This window comes from Gavia stellata, chromosome 22, assembly GCF_030936135.1.
Source record: "Gavia stellata isolate bGavSte3 chromosome 22, bGavSte3.hap2, whole genome shotgun sequence".
Lineage (NCBI taxonomy): Eukaryota > Metazoa > Chordata > Aves > Gaviiformes > Gaviidae > Gavia > Gavia stellata.
Window position 1 is genome coordinate 13,738,843 of NC_082615.1, and position 14,404 is coordinate 13,753,246.

General features: G+C 56.4%; 1 protein-coding gene across 3 annotated transcripts in view; it reads left to right on the top strand.

Annotated features, from left to right (window-relative positions):
- TBC1D16 (TBC1 domain family member 16) overlaps positions 1-4,427 on the top strand; it is a 32,823-nt gene extending 28,396 nt beyond the window's left edge. For all 3 annotated transcript variants that reach the window (XM_059828066.1, XM_059828067.1, XM_059828068.1), the window contains 3 exons: positions 777-956; positions 1,498-1,644; positions 2,175-4,427. In XM_059828066.1, coding sequence (XP_059684049.1) covers positions 777-956; positions 1,498-1,644; positions 2,175-2,420 — 573 coding nt within the window. In that variant the 3' untranslated portion in view covers positions 2,421-4,427. The remainder of the gene's footprint in view (positions 1-776; positions 957-1,497; positions 1,645-2,174) is intronic.
- The last annotated feature ends 9,977 nt before the right edge of the window (positions 4,428-14,404 follow it).

Here is a 14,404-nt window from a genome sequence, read left to right on the forward strand (position 1 = left end):
AGTTCATTGAGCTGCAGCCCTCTTTGTGGTTTTTTTTTTTAAGGTCTTAGTATTTTTAATAGATTTTTTTTAATTATCTCCAAATGAAAAGCCTTATATATGTGACAGAGTTTCTTAAAATAAGGTGATCTTGTTTAAAAATGGGAACTTTTTAGTTTTTAACGTGAATGTTAGTTATTTTCTGGTTAAGATCCTGAAAAATCCATTCTAAACCTGAACAATCCTGTCCAGGTCACGATGGCACCAACTTAAAGAGGTAAACTTGTGGTGGAAACCCCATGGGAGGCTGCTGGTGAGGTGCAGTTAGTTAATGTACAGATTTATGCACTGTAATGTGCCTGTATAGTCAGGCTTTCCAAAATCACTTCCATATTGCTCGGCCTGTACTGAAATGAAATATTGCCAGAGATAGCGATGTCCTTTCTTTTCTCTAGTTTTTAAGGCTCTAGCTGCTTTCCTCAGCCTGAATCTCTCCCCTTCTTTATTTTCACAATGTAGCTGTCATGGGATTTTCTTTTCACCCTCCGTCTTTCTGTGTGAAATAGCTGCCATGGCCTGTGAGCTCTGGCCTTTAATGATAGATCCAAGTGTGCTCCTGGCTGTGCTGTAATAAACAGGCTGTAAAGCCGGAGCTTTTTTGCGAGAGAAGAGAAGCGTGGCCAGCTCTGTGGGAGCCCAGGTCTGGCACATGGCGGGGGGCTCCCCGGGATGGTGGGTGAGGGCAGCGCAAGTCCTTTTGCACAAGGCGGTGGCTCAGCTGAGAGCATCTTTTCCAGATGTACCTGCGGGAGCTGCTACGGCTCATGCACCCACGCTTCTACCAACACCTTGCTTCCTTGGGAGAGGATGGCCTGCAGATGCTTTTCTGTCACCGTTGGATCCTCCTCTGTTTTAAACGTGAATTTCCAGATGCTGAGGCTTTGCGCATGTGGGAAGCGTGCTGGGCTCACTATCAGGTCAGACATCTGGAGATGGGCACAGCGCGCACTGGGCAGCAGTGTGTTCTTTGCTGGATCCTCACCAATCCAGCAAGTGTTGCAGAATTTCCTTAAAGGCTCTTAGTAGCACAGTATCCAAAATAAGTAGGTGTTACAGAGGGTCTGTAACTATCAAAGAGATTTATCTGTGTAGCAGGAGGATAGAAGCCTGCTTCTCGTGCCTGAGGATGTCTGGGTTTCAAAAAGAGGTTTTTCAGAAAGTGCTGAACATCCACTTCTGAAGTTCAGACTTCTCTTACACAGCTGGAAAATGTCTTCCCAAAAATCACTCGTCTGCTTTGAAAGCTGTGGCCCAAACCTTGCTGCCATGCTCTAAAGGCAAGAGACTTTGACTCAGCTGTGGTTCAGAATTCACCAATAACTCCCTTTCTGAATATCACTAGGCAAAACTGGAAGGAGCACAAAATCTCTGCTAAGAACGTGCTTGTGGAGGGTGGGGAGGTTAAGTCAGACCTCTGCCTCCACCTGCTGTACTCCAGCCCCTGTTTTCTCATTGCAGACTGACTATTTCCACCTCTTTATCTGTGTGGCTATTGTGGTGATTTATGGGGATGATGTCATTGAACAACAGCTGGCCACTGACCAGATGCTGCTGCATTTCGGCAACCTGGCTATGCACATGAACGGAGAGCTTGTACTCAGGAAGGTAAATGCCTGTGTGCTGATGTGGCTGAGTCTCAGGTGCAAGAGATGAGTCAGAAGACTGAAAAAATCAGGGACTGATGCTTCATCTTCTGCATCTCCTGTATCCCCCTGCTTGTCTGGAGCCTGGGAGGGTAGGATGCTGCCGTTTGCCTGGAAACAAGTTTTGCAGAAATAAGAGGTAGTTGTAGAGTGCTTAGGAGGTAACAGTGTGGTTGGGGTAACCCTTGCGCATGTTCAGGGGGAACGGCAGACAGAGCTGTTTGTCTTCATGCCACAGTCCCCAGTCCATCTCGGGCTGGGAGCGACTGCAGGCCGTGGGACGTGCTACAGCCTGCGGCAGCTCCTGCGACCTGGCAGTGTCCCCAGTGCCTCGCTTAACCTGCAGGTTTGTGTCCAGGAGGGATGCTCCTTTGCTGAAGCTTTGACTCTTCTAAGGTAGCCAAACAGGAGGATGGGACAGGAGGGTACCCCTGCTCTCCATGTTCGTCCCCTGGTGAGGAGTGAATGACTTTGTCTCTCTCTCCCCTCTAGGCAAGGAGTCTGCTCTATCAGTTCCACCTGTTACCCCGCATCCCCTGCAGCCTGCATGACCTGTGCAAGCTGTGTGGGACAGGAATGTGGGACAGTGGCTTCATCCCCGCTGTGGAGTGCTCAGGCCATCACCCAGCGTCCGAGAGCTGTCCGTATGGGGGACTGGCGGAAGCGTCTTCTCCTAAACCAGGAAGCGAAGGCAAGAGAGGCTTGAAAACACGGGACGTCTTTGCTTTCCGGAAATAGCTGTAGAGGAACAGGGTGTGACAGCGGAAGAGGGAAGGGCGGGAAGGATGTGCATAGGAAAAAATGTTGAAGACAAGAATGGAGGGATAACTTGTCAAGACTCCTGAGAAGACCAAAAGGTGGAGAATGGATGAGGAATGAAATCACTCTACAGGGAAAGCAAATTCCAGTGCACTGGTGGTGGATCCTGAACGAAATGCATCAAACCAGGAACACTGTTTGCATGTGTTTGGATTTGATTTTGTTAGAAACATGAAGCTTTTCTAGGTCTTAACAAAGACTTTTTATTCTGCCTCTGGGATTGGACTGGTTAGCAACCAGAACTTTGTTAACTTGCTGATGAGAAATGAGAACACTAAAGAGAGCCAAGTACAACCAGCAGCGTTTGTGGGTCAGGTGGAAGGAGCAGAGCTGTGGCAAGACCTCTCTCTGCGATGTCCCTTCATCCAGAGCATACCACACACGCGCACTTTCTGCTTCAACCAAAACGCGCAGCTTGGTGGCTTCTCTCTAAAGCCATAAAGACCGTTTTAATTATAATCTGCCAAAAATAAAACTGCAGACTACTGGGATTGCAGGGAAGGTGTCTGCTTTGTTGGCAAGGAAGAACTGGTCACCTAAAGGTCTTGTCTCTCGCCTTTTCTTTTTTTTATATGGTATACTGCCTGGCATGATTTTTTTTCCATTTGTACAGAAAGTGTACAGCCGCAGGTCTTAAAGCACTGCTCTTCTGTAGTCAGGGTATTTCATAGACACCTTTCAAAGTTTACTTCTTCATGACATTACAGCAAAGCTGTTTCTTTATGCTGACAACTACAGACTTTAGACACTTGTTTATGGGAGTCTGTTGTTCCCAGTATGTTTTCCAATGCGTCTCCTTTGGCTCTTCTCAGTTACTGAATATTTGCTGTCCATACCTACCTTTGCCATAGACTGTAACACACACACTCCAAGAGGGCTGTAGGCTCTTCAGCTGGTGCCAGTAGTGCACCCTCTTCCCTATCCCAAAGTGAAAATGAAACTTGGTTTGTTGCAGCCATTTTTGCTGAGCTCCGTCCCTGATAAAGGTTTCCCTTAAAGTATTTTTGAAAGGACAGCATGTCTTTCCTCTTGTCTTCTATAAAATTTGCCAACTAGAAGTAGGGCTGGGGCCTTGAGCACAGCCGTGTTGTCAAATATCCTTCCCAAATTCAGTGGCATCTAAAGGTGTGTCCTGAGCCAGCATTTGTGCCAAACAGAGCCGGGGGAATGGTTTCCTTGGAAGAATTAAAAAGGAGATGAGGTGACAGTGGGCTGTACTGGCTTTGCTGCATCCCTCTGCATGGCGTATGAAGTCTTGCAGCCTTTCCTGGTTGTCTTGCTCCCTCTCACTTCAACCACACTGCTTCTCTTACACAACTGTGTCTTGGTCTGGTGGGGTGCGAAGTCCATGCTCACTTTTCAGCTTTGCCTGTCAGGCATGTTTGTCCCGTTAGCAGCACGTGTGAAAAACCCCGTACCCTCATGCGTAGTGCTGCAGCACATTCCTGCATCTGACAAGCAGGTTTCTCAAAAAATCTTGTTGCGAGGTCTTACCCACAGCCTGTTGTGGGGCCCACGTGCTGCATACCTGCTGGGAAGGGAGGTGGGCAACTGGGTTGCTTTGTGTGAAACCAACGCACACCAAGTCCACGCTGTGTTCATAAGGGGAAGAAGACTTGACCCTATGCAGGCATCACGCCAAAGAGTGGCTGTTGTGTGGCAGAAGGACAGTTTGGCTCCTGATCTGCATGCCTTTAATTCAGAGAATGAAAACCTTCCCCTTGATGAGAGCAATGGTGAAACCTACTGCAGTATCGCACACCTCCAGAACAGCCCGGCTTTGAGAAGTACCGAGGCCGCAAGGCTGCAGGTGCGTGCTGGGGTTGTAGGAGGTGGCACCTCGCATAAGGGCTGGTGGCTGCTTTGCTGTGAAGCAGGGAGTTCTTTGAGATCTATGATGTTTCAGTGAATAATAAAAGTTTGTGTGAGGCATTTGTGTGGTACGTTGCTGTACAGGCTGGGTGCTGTACCTTATAGTCGGGGGACAGCACTTGGCTAGACACCGTCCCCTCAGCTTGAGCCACTCCTTTTGCAGCTGTACAAAGAGACGTGTTGGGTGTTGGGTGCAGGGTCTGCGTTGCTCTCCCCAGGCTCCGCTGCCTTCAGCCTGGGACATGCGGCAGAACTCGATGTATTCACCTAGATGCAAGCTCTGAGTGGCGGTGGCTGAATTAGGGTCAGAAAAGCCACACGTAAGGAAATGCCAGAAGCATCTTCCTGCAGAGCGGCTTGGTGGCACGCGGGCAGGCGCCAGCTCCCCATGGGGACAGCAGGAGCCAGGCACCGCCAGCTGCCGCCTGCCTCCTCGCGCGGGACGGGCATCACCGCGAGCCCTTCGCACCGCTGTGCCTCATCTACCAGCGCCAAGGCAGCCGGCTGCCTCCCCGGGAGCACTGCGTGAGGAGCAGCCGGCACGTGGGCAGCTCTGCCGGGCTCTGCGCGCCGGGCACGGGGCGGGCAGACCCCACCTGGGCTCCTGGGCTGCTTGCAGCGGGCTGGGAGGCACCAGCAAACACCGCCCAGAAGATCTGGAGCTGGTTTTGCTGCAGCAGTCATTCCCAGCCAGTAAAAAACAATAGGAAGAGATGAAGTAGATAATTTTGAGCATTATTTTTCCACTATTAAAATGTCATTCAGCAATGTGGAAATCACTCAGGATTTGTTTAGTTAAAGACCCTGCTCTGCGGTTTTCCAGCATGTGGAAAAAGCTGTTTTTTCTCTTTGAAGTGGTGCTCAGCTGGTGGGAGCGCATCGCCGGGACCAGCGTGCCTGCCGCCCCTCGGCCAGCTCTCCTCTGCCTGCTGTCCCCTGCGGGTCCCACGGCCAGCGGGAGATTTCAGGTGTCTTTCTACTGCAGCAGCCCTTGTGCTCACCATGGGGAGCTCCCCGAGCTCCCATCGTACACTGACCCCCGCTTTGCAGTAGTCAAAGAAATAAAGAGGCAGAGCTGAGAACCTGGCTGCTCCCCGTTTACCAGCCACGGTCATGTCCCGCGTGACTTGATTCCAGTCTCAGCCTGTTCATTAACTCCCAATGCCATTATTAAATTCGCACTGGCTATCCACAAACTTCCGAGCTTGTTTTGGGTGGAAGGTCCGGGGACAGGAGAGTGTGTGGAGCCAACCTGGAGCCTTCGTGCAGCAGCTGGGATAGGGTCAGGAGCAACCTTGGGATTCTTCTGCAGTGAAAGAAAGCCAACAAGTCGAGCAATGGACAGGGCAGCGGGTTTCCGAGGTCCTTCTGACCTGTCCCCAAGATCCCCTTTTCCTTTGTGACACTCTTTGCCATCTGAAAAAAACAAAGGAACAAAAAAAGAAGCAAGGCTTCTGGCCCCTGCAAAGGAGTGAAGTGGATCCTAGAAACAATGACCCTCATGTGGCTTCTCTCCTGAATCGCTGCCCTGTTCATTGAATTAGCTGCAGCTGAGCAGCCAAAAATAGACCCTTGCAAAGGTAAATAGTCAGCATAAGCCTCTTTAGACTCAGCCTTGAGCTGACACATCCTTCTGCCTCCTGGTGCCGGGGGGAAGGGGAGCAGGGTGAGCAGGAAAAAAGGAAAACTGAGTCCTCGCTCCTGGCAGCGGTAACGCTACGCTTCGTCATCCCGGCGGGGAACCTGATCGCCTGCATCTGGAAAGCCGAGGAGAGCGGCGTGAGCCGCGCAGCCCAACACCTCCCGCGATGGGGACTGGGCCATGCCAGCCGCGTCCCGTCCCAGGATGCCTGGGCTGCTGTTGGGCACGGGGGAGAGGGGAGCGTTGTCCGCACCGTCCCAGAATGGGAGGAGGCAGCCAGCCGCCCCGCGCATGGGCGCATGGCAGGGATCGATGAAACGGCTTCATTTGTCGCCGGCATTAAGCATTAACCACGCAGGCGGCCGAGGCCCCTGGAGCGGCGCCGGGCGCGGAGCGGCGATGTTCAGCCAAACTGCTCTGGAATCTCCTGCGCTGGGAGAAAATTTGCGTTTGTGAACTGGAGCAGAGAGGCAGCTGGGTTAGCTCGGTCTCGCTTCCCGGGCACGGGGTGTGTTTGGACATGGCTGTTTGGCTGTTGTGTTCAAGGGACGCTGTCTGTCAAATGAAAAATTACAGTTCACAAGAACAAAGAGACTCACCTGAGTTATTACAAGCACCAAAGAATTTAAAACCCAACTTCGCTTGTCCCCCGTGGGCTGGCTGATTAATCCCCATGTCTCTCCGCTTGGGTCGTAAAAATAGACCAGTCTGGCCGGCTGTAGTTCATGGTCACATCCCGCTCCAGGGCGCTGGCCCAGCCCTGCCCTGCTTGTGCTCAGCACTTTGGGGAAGGCTCCGCACGCCGGTTATTTCCCTCATTTAAACATTTAGAAACACAACGCGCAATGAGGTTTCACACCACCTGGGAAGAAAAGCCGAGCCGGCTTGGACGTGCCAGGGGGCTGCTGGTGACTCTGCGGCGAGGAGCTCCCTTGGGAGCGGCCGGGCTGGTGCTGCCGTCCCAGGGCCACCAGAGAACCGGTGGGGAAAGCCCTCCTCCGGCAGCGCCTGGCTCAGCCCCGTGCCCAGCCCTTTCCCTACCTGAGTCACACCCCAAAAGCTGCAGGGTCCCCCCCTTCCCCCTCTCCCCGTAGGCTGCTCCAGAACCAGGTTGCTCTAACTGTGAGGCTGGAAATTTAGAGGAAGCTCCTTAAATATTTTTGTGGCCAATTTTATTGCAGTCTGTGCTTCAGCCAAGAGCTTCAGCATCATCCAAGTACCCAAAAATCGCTGCTCTTTGAACGGAGTTCATTTCTTCTTCTGGTTATGAAAGGCAACTCTCTCTTAGTTCGAGCTTAAAAAGGGCTTTGAAAAATAGTTCTGCTGTGAAGATCCGGGCTCCCCCGCTTCAAAACCTCTCCGGGTCACAGAGCTGAGCTCTGGCCTCTGGCCTCCCTTCGGGCCGTGCCTGCTGCCGAGCTTGGCTCTTTACCGTGTCCCGCATCCCTCACGGCGGGTGCGTGAGGTCCCGGTTCACTTTCCTCCTCCCCACACTGAAGTTTCCTAAGAAAAAAGCAGGATCTTTTCAGAGCTTGTCTCCTGCCCGCGCCTCGCAGCCGGTGGCCATCACCGCTGCTCCTGGCCGCCGTGCCCCCCTCTTGCATTGCTGGTCTCTGCCCGCGGCTCCCCCTCCCCGGCTGAGCTAACCTGGGGCGGAAGGAAGGTAGCAAAGTGCACGGATGATCCCCTGAGGTGTTCAGCCAGGGAATTGGGCTCTTCCTCACATTTCATAGGGTTTCTGCCTTCAAAAAAACAATTTTTAGGCAATTTTGATGCTGTAGTCTGGAAATTGCAGTGGTCGAGTGCTATGTGTGGTACCTTAACTGCTGAAATGTAGTGTCTAAGAGTGCAGCGGGAGCGCCATGACCGCTCGTGCCCACAGGGCCAGCCTCAAACAGGTTAAAAACGGCCAAAATTTTCAATTTAAGAATATTTGCTGAGCCTGTCTACAGCCATCTGCCTTGATGTGGACTTGAGAGGACTCCTTTCTGGCAGCACGAGGTCTACAGGACAGCGACCGCCCTCCCCAGACAGCCACGCCAGTTCCTCGCAGGGCAAGGAGATGCTGCAGCGGCTGCAGTGGGTGCTGGGGCAGAGCAGTGGGTGCTGGGGCAGAGCTGGGGCTCACAGCGGGGCAGAGCACCCCGGGGTGCCGCAGCGCTCAGCCCTGGGCTCCTCCACCATCCACTGGTGAGCTAGACACCGTTTTCTATTTTGAGACCTACCTGAAGGTCCCGTGGCTTGGGGAGGCTTCTCCAGCCCGGTTTTGTAAGAGCACATTGACCGGCCGGGCGGAGAGCAGCGTGTGTTTGGATGCTGCTAGGTTTAATAAGAAAATATTTGGGTAATGTTGTCATGAAGCAAGTCTCGGTAATGAACACAACAGGCTGGTTTGGTTTTGGGGCGAGATGCTTGAATGCACCGAGCTCTCGCCCGGGTCACCTGCTAAAGGCGACCTGCAGGGCTCTCCTTGTCGGGGCTGGGTTTCGGGGCTGGGGCAGCGCCCGAGGACCCGCTTCGCTGTCACATCCCTCATCGGTCCGGGGGGGGAATGCCACCCTTGTGCTTCAACCCAGGGGCAGTTAAAATAAATGTTATGCTTGGAACTGTTAAAGGAAATACAACTGATCGAAATAGCCAGCGCTGGAGAGGTTCTCCAGCAGCTTTTGGCTGTGCAAGCCTTTGAGCTCTCCAGCTGCCGGCCAGGCGTGGGGCGCGGGGCTTGGAGAGGGAAGCAGGGGCTACGCCGGGCGCTCACCCGCGGCATCAGGACGAGGCATCCCCGGGGCAGGGACTGTCCCCAGCCCCTCTCCCTCTCTTGGAAGGCTGGGCTCGGCCCCGGGAGGCAGGGGGATCCCTGCCCACCCTCCTGGCTTTGGTGGTTTGTTTCCAAACCCATCGTTGTCTGCAAGCTGCTGTCATTTAAACTGATGTTCCGCAGCTCACCTTTAAAACAAAGCCCCAGCCGCTCTCAGGGGAAGGGAATATCAAAGGTGGTTGGGTTTTTTTCCTCTGTTTCCCCTCGCAAGCCTGGCTCTGTTTTGTTCAGCCAGGTTGCATCTCTGCAAATAAATAAATAAATAGAGCCACACCGTGGTGCAGTGGTACAAAAAGCAGAAAAACAAAGCAAAATCAAAATGCATCCTCCTGTTAAAGTCCCCGGGGCCACGACGCATGAGCGTGAACACCCAGGTTAGGATTTGTTTTCACAAACCTGCTCCACCCCGTTGTTGCTCTGGCTGCACCACGAAATACCCTCCTGTGTTTTGCTGGGCTCGAGGGTTGGAGGTGCACCCCAACGAAATAATAGCAACTCTTTTACAGGTGCTTTTTCTAAGCAGAATTAACCAAGTGACTGTCCTTGCGCGAGGTCTTCTCAACAAAGGAAAATTGCCGTTACGGGGCTGGGGTCTGCCTGCAGCCCGGCTGGATGCGTGGAGCCCTCCGTGTCTCCTGGGGCCCACGACGGACCCAGCGACGCCAGGCGCGCTCCAAAACCACCGCAGCAAGCATGGTGACAGCTCAGGCAATCCAGTAAAAGGGACCCGGTGGCAGCTGGCACTTTTATTAGTGCTTTTCGCTGACTGCAAGAGATTCTCCAGGTGCCCCCGACCCTCCACCACGCCCGGACACGCCAGGTCCCTCCGAATTCAGCCGGCTGCAAGTTCGGTCCCTGCCAAAGCTCCTGCTTCATGTGGCAAAGCAGCAGCAGGGACCCGGAGAAGGAGCAGCTTGAAGACTCTTCCTGGGATTTTTGGTTTTGTTTGGCTTCAGTTTGTCATTCAGGAACCACAAACAAGTTAAGCTGCTTCTGTCTGCGGCTGGTGCTTGACTAACCTTGGCGGTGGCAGAGGCAGCTGGGGAGGTGGCTCGGCCACAGCGGCTGGGTTGTGGGCATCCTCCCAAGTCCTCTGCTCTCCAGAGGTTTCTCAGGTGCTTTCACATGTTGGAGAGGTCAATGTCCCACCAAGACACACAGGGCTGGGGAGGGGTCTTGCTGTGTCCTGCCCGCGCTGAGCCAAGAGTGTATCTTGCCTTTCACAGACTTACACAACAAAGAAAAATAGTCTAAAAATCTAAACTCTAAAGCGACCGTCCCGGGAGCGGCGCTGGTAAGAGCCCCACTGCCGTCCCAGAGCACCCGCTCTCGCCGCTGGTCTCCTCCCCACCCTGGCTGAGCCCCCGCGGAGCTGCGGCTCTTCGGTGTGCCGAGTTGGTGTTTATACACATCAGGGGTCCCCCGGCTTCTGCTCTTGCAATACCTCCAGCTCTTCCCGGCTCCTGGAGGGAGGCAGACCAGCATTGCTGATACACCTGGAGATCCGGCGAATGGCTCCTTGCCCAACATGGAGCCTGGGATGTATTGGCAGCCAGGCTCCGAACGGGTGCGTTCCCCCCTTAAGACTCAGCTCCGCCGGCTGCCAGCCCCATCGGCCCCACCTTGCCCAGGGACCACAATCCACTGCGGGCACAGCCCTCAAATCCCATCCCTTGGCCACCACGATGCTCTTCACAAGCCCCAAAACAGCCCATCCCAGCCAGCCCGCACGCTCGGGGCTCTGCAGCGGCGATGCTGGCCGGGTCTGCAGCCACTTGCAGCACCAAGCTGCCCTTCCCCTCCGGCTCGCTGCACCCCAGGGTGCACGGGGTGCCCTGCCGGAGCCTGGGTGTTGCGGGAACACGGCAAACATGCCGGCAGAGTGATCCCAACCCCCTGTGTGACCCCGAGCCCTCAGCACCCGGCAGAGCCCATGCTGCAGATGAAGGCAGAGAGCCCTTTGGTACTGCTCGTGCTGGGGAGTAAGGGCACCCGCCGGGAGGGCTGCCTGGCCCAAATCGGCTCCGGCAGCCAGGTCCCAGCTCCAAGAACCCAATTCCCACATTTTGCGTGGGAGAGTGGGCGCTGAAAAACCTCCAGCAGTGACTAGAAACCCTGGAAACAGCCCAAACACCAGCTGGCCTTTAGGCCTTCTGCCAAGGTGATAAATCTGCCCCAGCGCCGGCGCTGCAGCCGTGAGCGCTGGGAAGGTGCTCGGTGAGCGGCAGCCACCGTGCTGACGGCTCTCCCCGGGGATCGGGGCCAGCGGGGAGAGCGCGCCCCGGCCCCCGGAGCAGCCCCGTACCACGGCAGTGCCCAGCCCTGGCTCGGTGCGCAGGGATGCGGTACAGCCAGGACTGGGCTGGGAAAAGGGTGTGTGTCACGCAAAGGTTGCAGGAGAGCTGGGGGCACCAAGAGGGTGCGGAGCAGCTTCCCCAAGCTGGAAAATCACTGCGTCCCCTCCTGCAGGTGTGTGGGAACAGGGTCAGGCCCGGCTGCTGCAGCCAGCCTGCACCCAGAGGGTCACAGCCGCCGTGACGCAAGCTCCAAGAAGCCTGGGTGCTCAGCCGTGCCTCTTCGCAGCGCAGCTGCCGGGAGGAAGGGGTTAAGGAGCTGCCAGAGTGGGGAATGAGATCAGGGAATTCAGCTGCTGACGCAGGTAGGAGATCTGCAGGCGAAGCATCCCTGTACAGACACAGCAGCGTCACAGTCACCGCTCTGCTGTGCTGCTTTGGAGCTCCCCCCGCAAGCAGGAGCAGCACAGAGAGTGGGCGACCGACTCAGCTCCACGCAGGCAGCGGACTGGGGGCCCTCCCTGGGCTGCCACCCCACACAGCGCTGCCTGGGTCACCCAGGACCACCCCGGGGTGCCCACCCCTCTCCTTGCTGCCACAAACACAGCCTGACCCACCCCTTCTCCTCCAAACTGCTGCTGGAAGGACGCTCCATGGCACCTGGTTGCTCACGGGCATCACGGAGGCGTGGGGCAGAGCCGAGCTGGAGCCCTGCCAGGCGGGTGGGCAGTCGATGAGGGTCCGCACATGCTGACCTTTCTGTTCTTGAAAAATTGTTCGTCAGCAGTTTGGATAATAAAAAGAGTCGGAACGAGCAAGGCTGAAACTGGTGACACAGGAAGAAACGGGCCACCCGAGACTTGGTGCTTTTGGGGCTGTTCCCTTGCGTGGGATGGGACGGGATGGGATGGGATAAGGGAGCCCGCCGGACCCCATCACTTGGCTTCTCCTGGGCTTCACAGGCAACACACGAGAGGAAGAGCTGGCAGTGCTTCTGCCATGGCTGGCCAGGGGGAAGCAATGAGGGGAGAAGGGGGACCTGGGAGGGGATACAGCCCCGAAGAAAGCGGGGTGCAGAGAGGACACGGCCCCCAGGCCCGTGCAAACAGCCGGAGCAAGTCCCGAGCTTGCCAGAGCTGGGATGGCCCCCGAGAGCTCTGCGGGGATGGGGATGTTCCCCTGAAACAGGGGCTGTTTCCCTTGCAGGTGCATCACCACTGGCGCATGGGCTCTGCCGCGCCATCCCTGCCGGAGGACGGGGCAGCGGCTGAGGCGGGGCCATGGACCCGGCGTTACCGGGATGCACGGCGCATCGGGCTCAGGGCTCTGCAGAGCAGAACCAAGCAAGGGGCTGTTCGCACCGAGCCCCTGCCCAGGCCACGCGTGCTGCCCCTCCAGGAGCCAGCTGTGAAGTCAGGCCCGATGGAAATATAATGGGATAATCGATGGCCCATTGTTGCCGGGCTTAATTTAGCCGTTCAGGCAGGGAACGAACAGTGTGAACGTACATAAGCAGAAGCCAAGGCAAGAGATGAATCAGCCCCATGTCCTCTGTAGCACAGGGGGGCTGAGCGGGCACAGGCAGCCGCTCTCACCTGCAACCACCAGCCCCGAGGCTGCAGCCCCCAGACCCCCGCGGCAGCCGCGCATGGGGTACAGGGAGGTGCCGTTAATGGGGATTTACTTTGCTTTGTGTAATGCCAGCTCTAAAATGGCTGCAGCTGGGCTTAGCGTTACATGTCTGCGTTGCCAAAACCCCCTTGCAAGCTGAAGCAGGAGCAAGGAAGCTGCTGGGTGTGCTGGGAGGGGGGCCTGAGCTGAGCTGGGGACACGGCTCGGGAAGGACACGGCTGCCGCCATGGCCCTGCTCGGCCACTGCCCCGGAGCACCGGCAGCACTGTCCCGGGAGAGCCTTCCAGCCATTGCCCAACCCAACTCGAAAGGCCCCAATAAATGCCATTTGGGGAGAGTTCCCCCACCCCATCCACATCACCAGCTGGAAGCATGTCTCAATGCACGGCCCCAGCTTTCCAGCCTCCACACTTTGCCCTGCTGCTCGGCGGTGCCCACCCCGATACCTGGGGAATCGCCCTTCCTTCTCACTGTTTATCTTCCTCACATTCCTCCACGCTGGCTCACACCCCACCCCGGCCGGCCGGCCGGCAGCACCGCAGCACATTCGGGCTTTCCTCATAAATTAGTCACTCTTCTGTGATGGGTCTGTTATCTGCCCATCTCTGCTGTTCTCTCTGGGCTTTGGTCAGTGTTTCAATCGCTGCCGTCCCTGGGGTCAGCCGGAGCAAGTCCCCGGAGGGAATGAGTCCTTCTGCATCACCCCAAAATATCCCTGCCTCCACTTTTTTCCCCACTGTTGCCCTCTGGAGCGGGCTGGTTTGACTGCATTTGCTGCACACCTGCTGGAGCTCAGCTGACGGAACACCTCCCGGCTCTGGTCCTCAGCTTGAGTTACAGAAGGTCCTACATCAGCTCGGTTCGGCCGACACACCTGCGTGGAGTTCGCCACCGGTGTATCTGCCACCCTGATGCATAACGAGCTCTCTCGAGCTTGCTGCTCCTTCCCCTCCGCCTCAGCTCCTGCCCCATCCTCCACCCCTCGAGGCGCCTCCGAGCCCGAGCATCCCCCGGGATGGATTAGCAGTGTGGCTTCAGCCTGGATTTCATTTCCGTGCTTTCAGCCCATGACAGTCTCTCCTGGTCCCTCTGATTCCCATGTCTTGGCATCAGCAACACCTCCTGAGTGAGTCTCAGCTGCAAATACCTCCCTGTGCCATGGACTGCCACTGCCCTCCGCGAAGGACGACGCTAGGTAAGAGCAGGCCAGGGTCCCCAGCCCTGGGGCGGGCACGTGAGACTAATTCAGCGAGCCCCTTCCCGGGGCTGTGTGACCGGCTGGGGCACGGCTGTGGCTGGGGCACGGCTGTGGCTCTGGCCATACCCACGCAGCACCAGCCAGACGCACTCCCCAGCACCCTGGGCACCCGTGGGTATTGGGGTGGGGGCCTGCCCACAGGCACAGGGGCTGCCCGGCTCTTTCCCGGGGCCAGCGGGGCACAGGCTGTTCTGCAGGGCAGAAACGGGCTGGGGGAGGCCCACAGCATCCCCTCCGTGGGGCGGCCCCACAGCCCCGGGAGCAGCCCCAGCCCCCAGCCCCAATTCCCAGCGGCAGCCCCCCGGGACGCCCCCAGCACGGTGGCCCCGATGCAGTGGGCCCAGCGCCAGCGCCCTCCCCACGCTGCCTTTTATGGCCCTGCTGCAG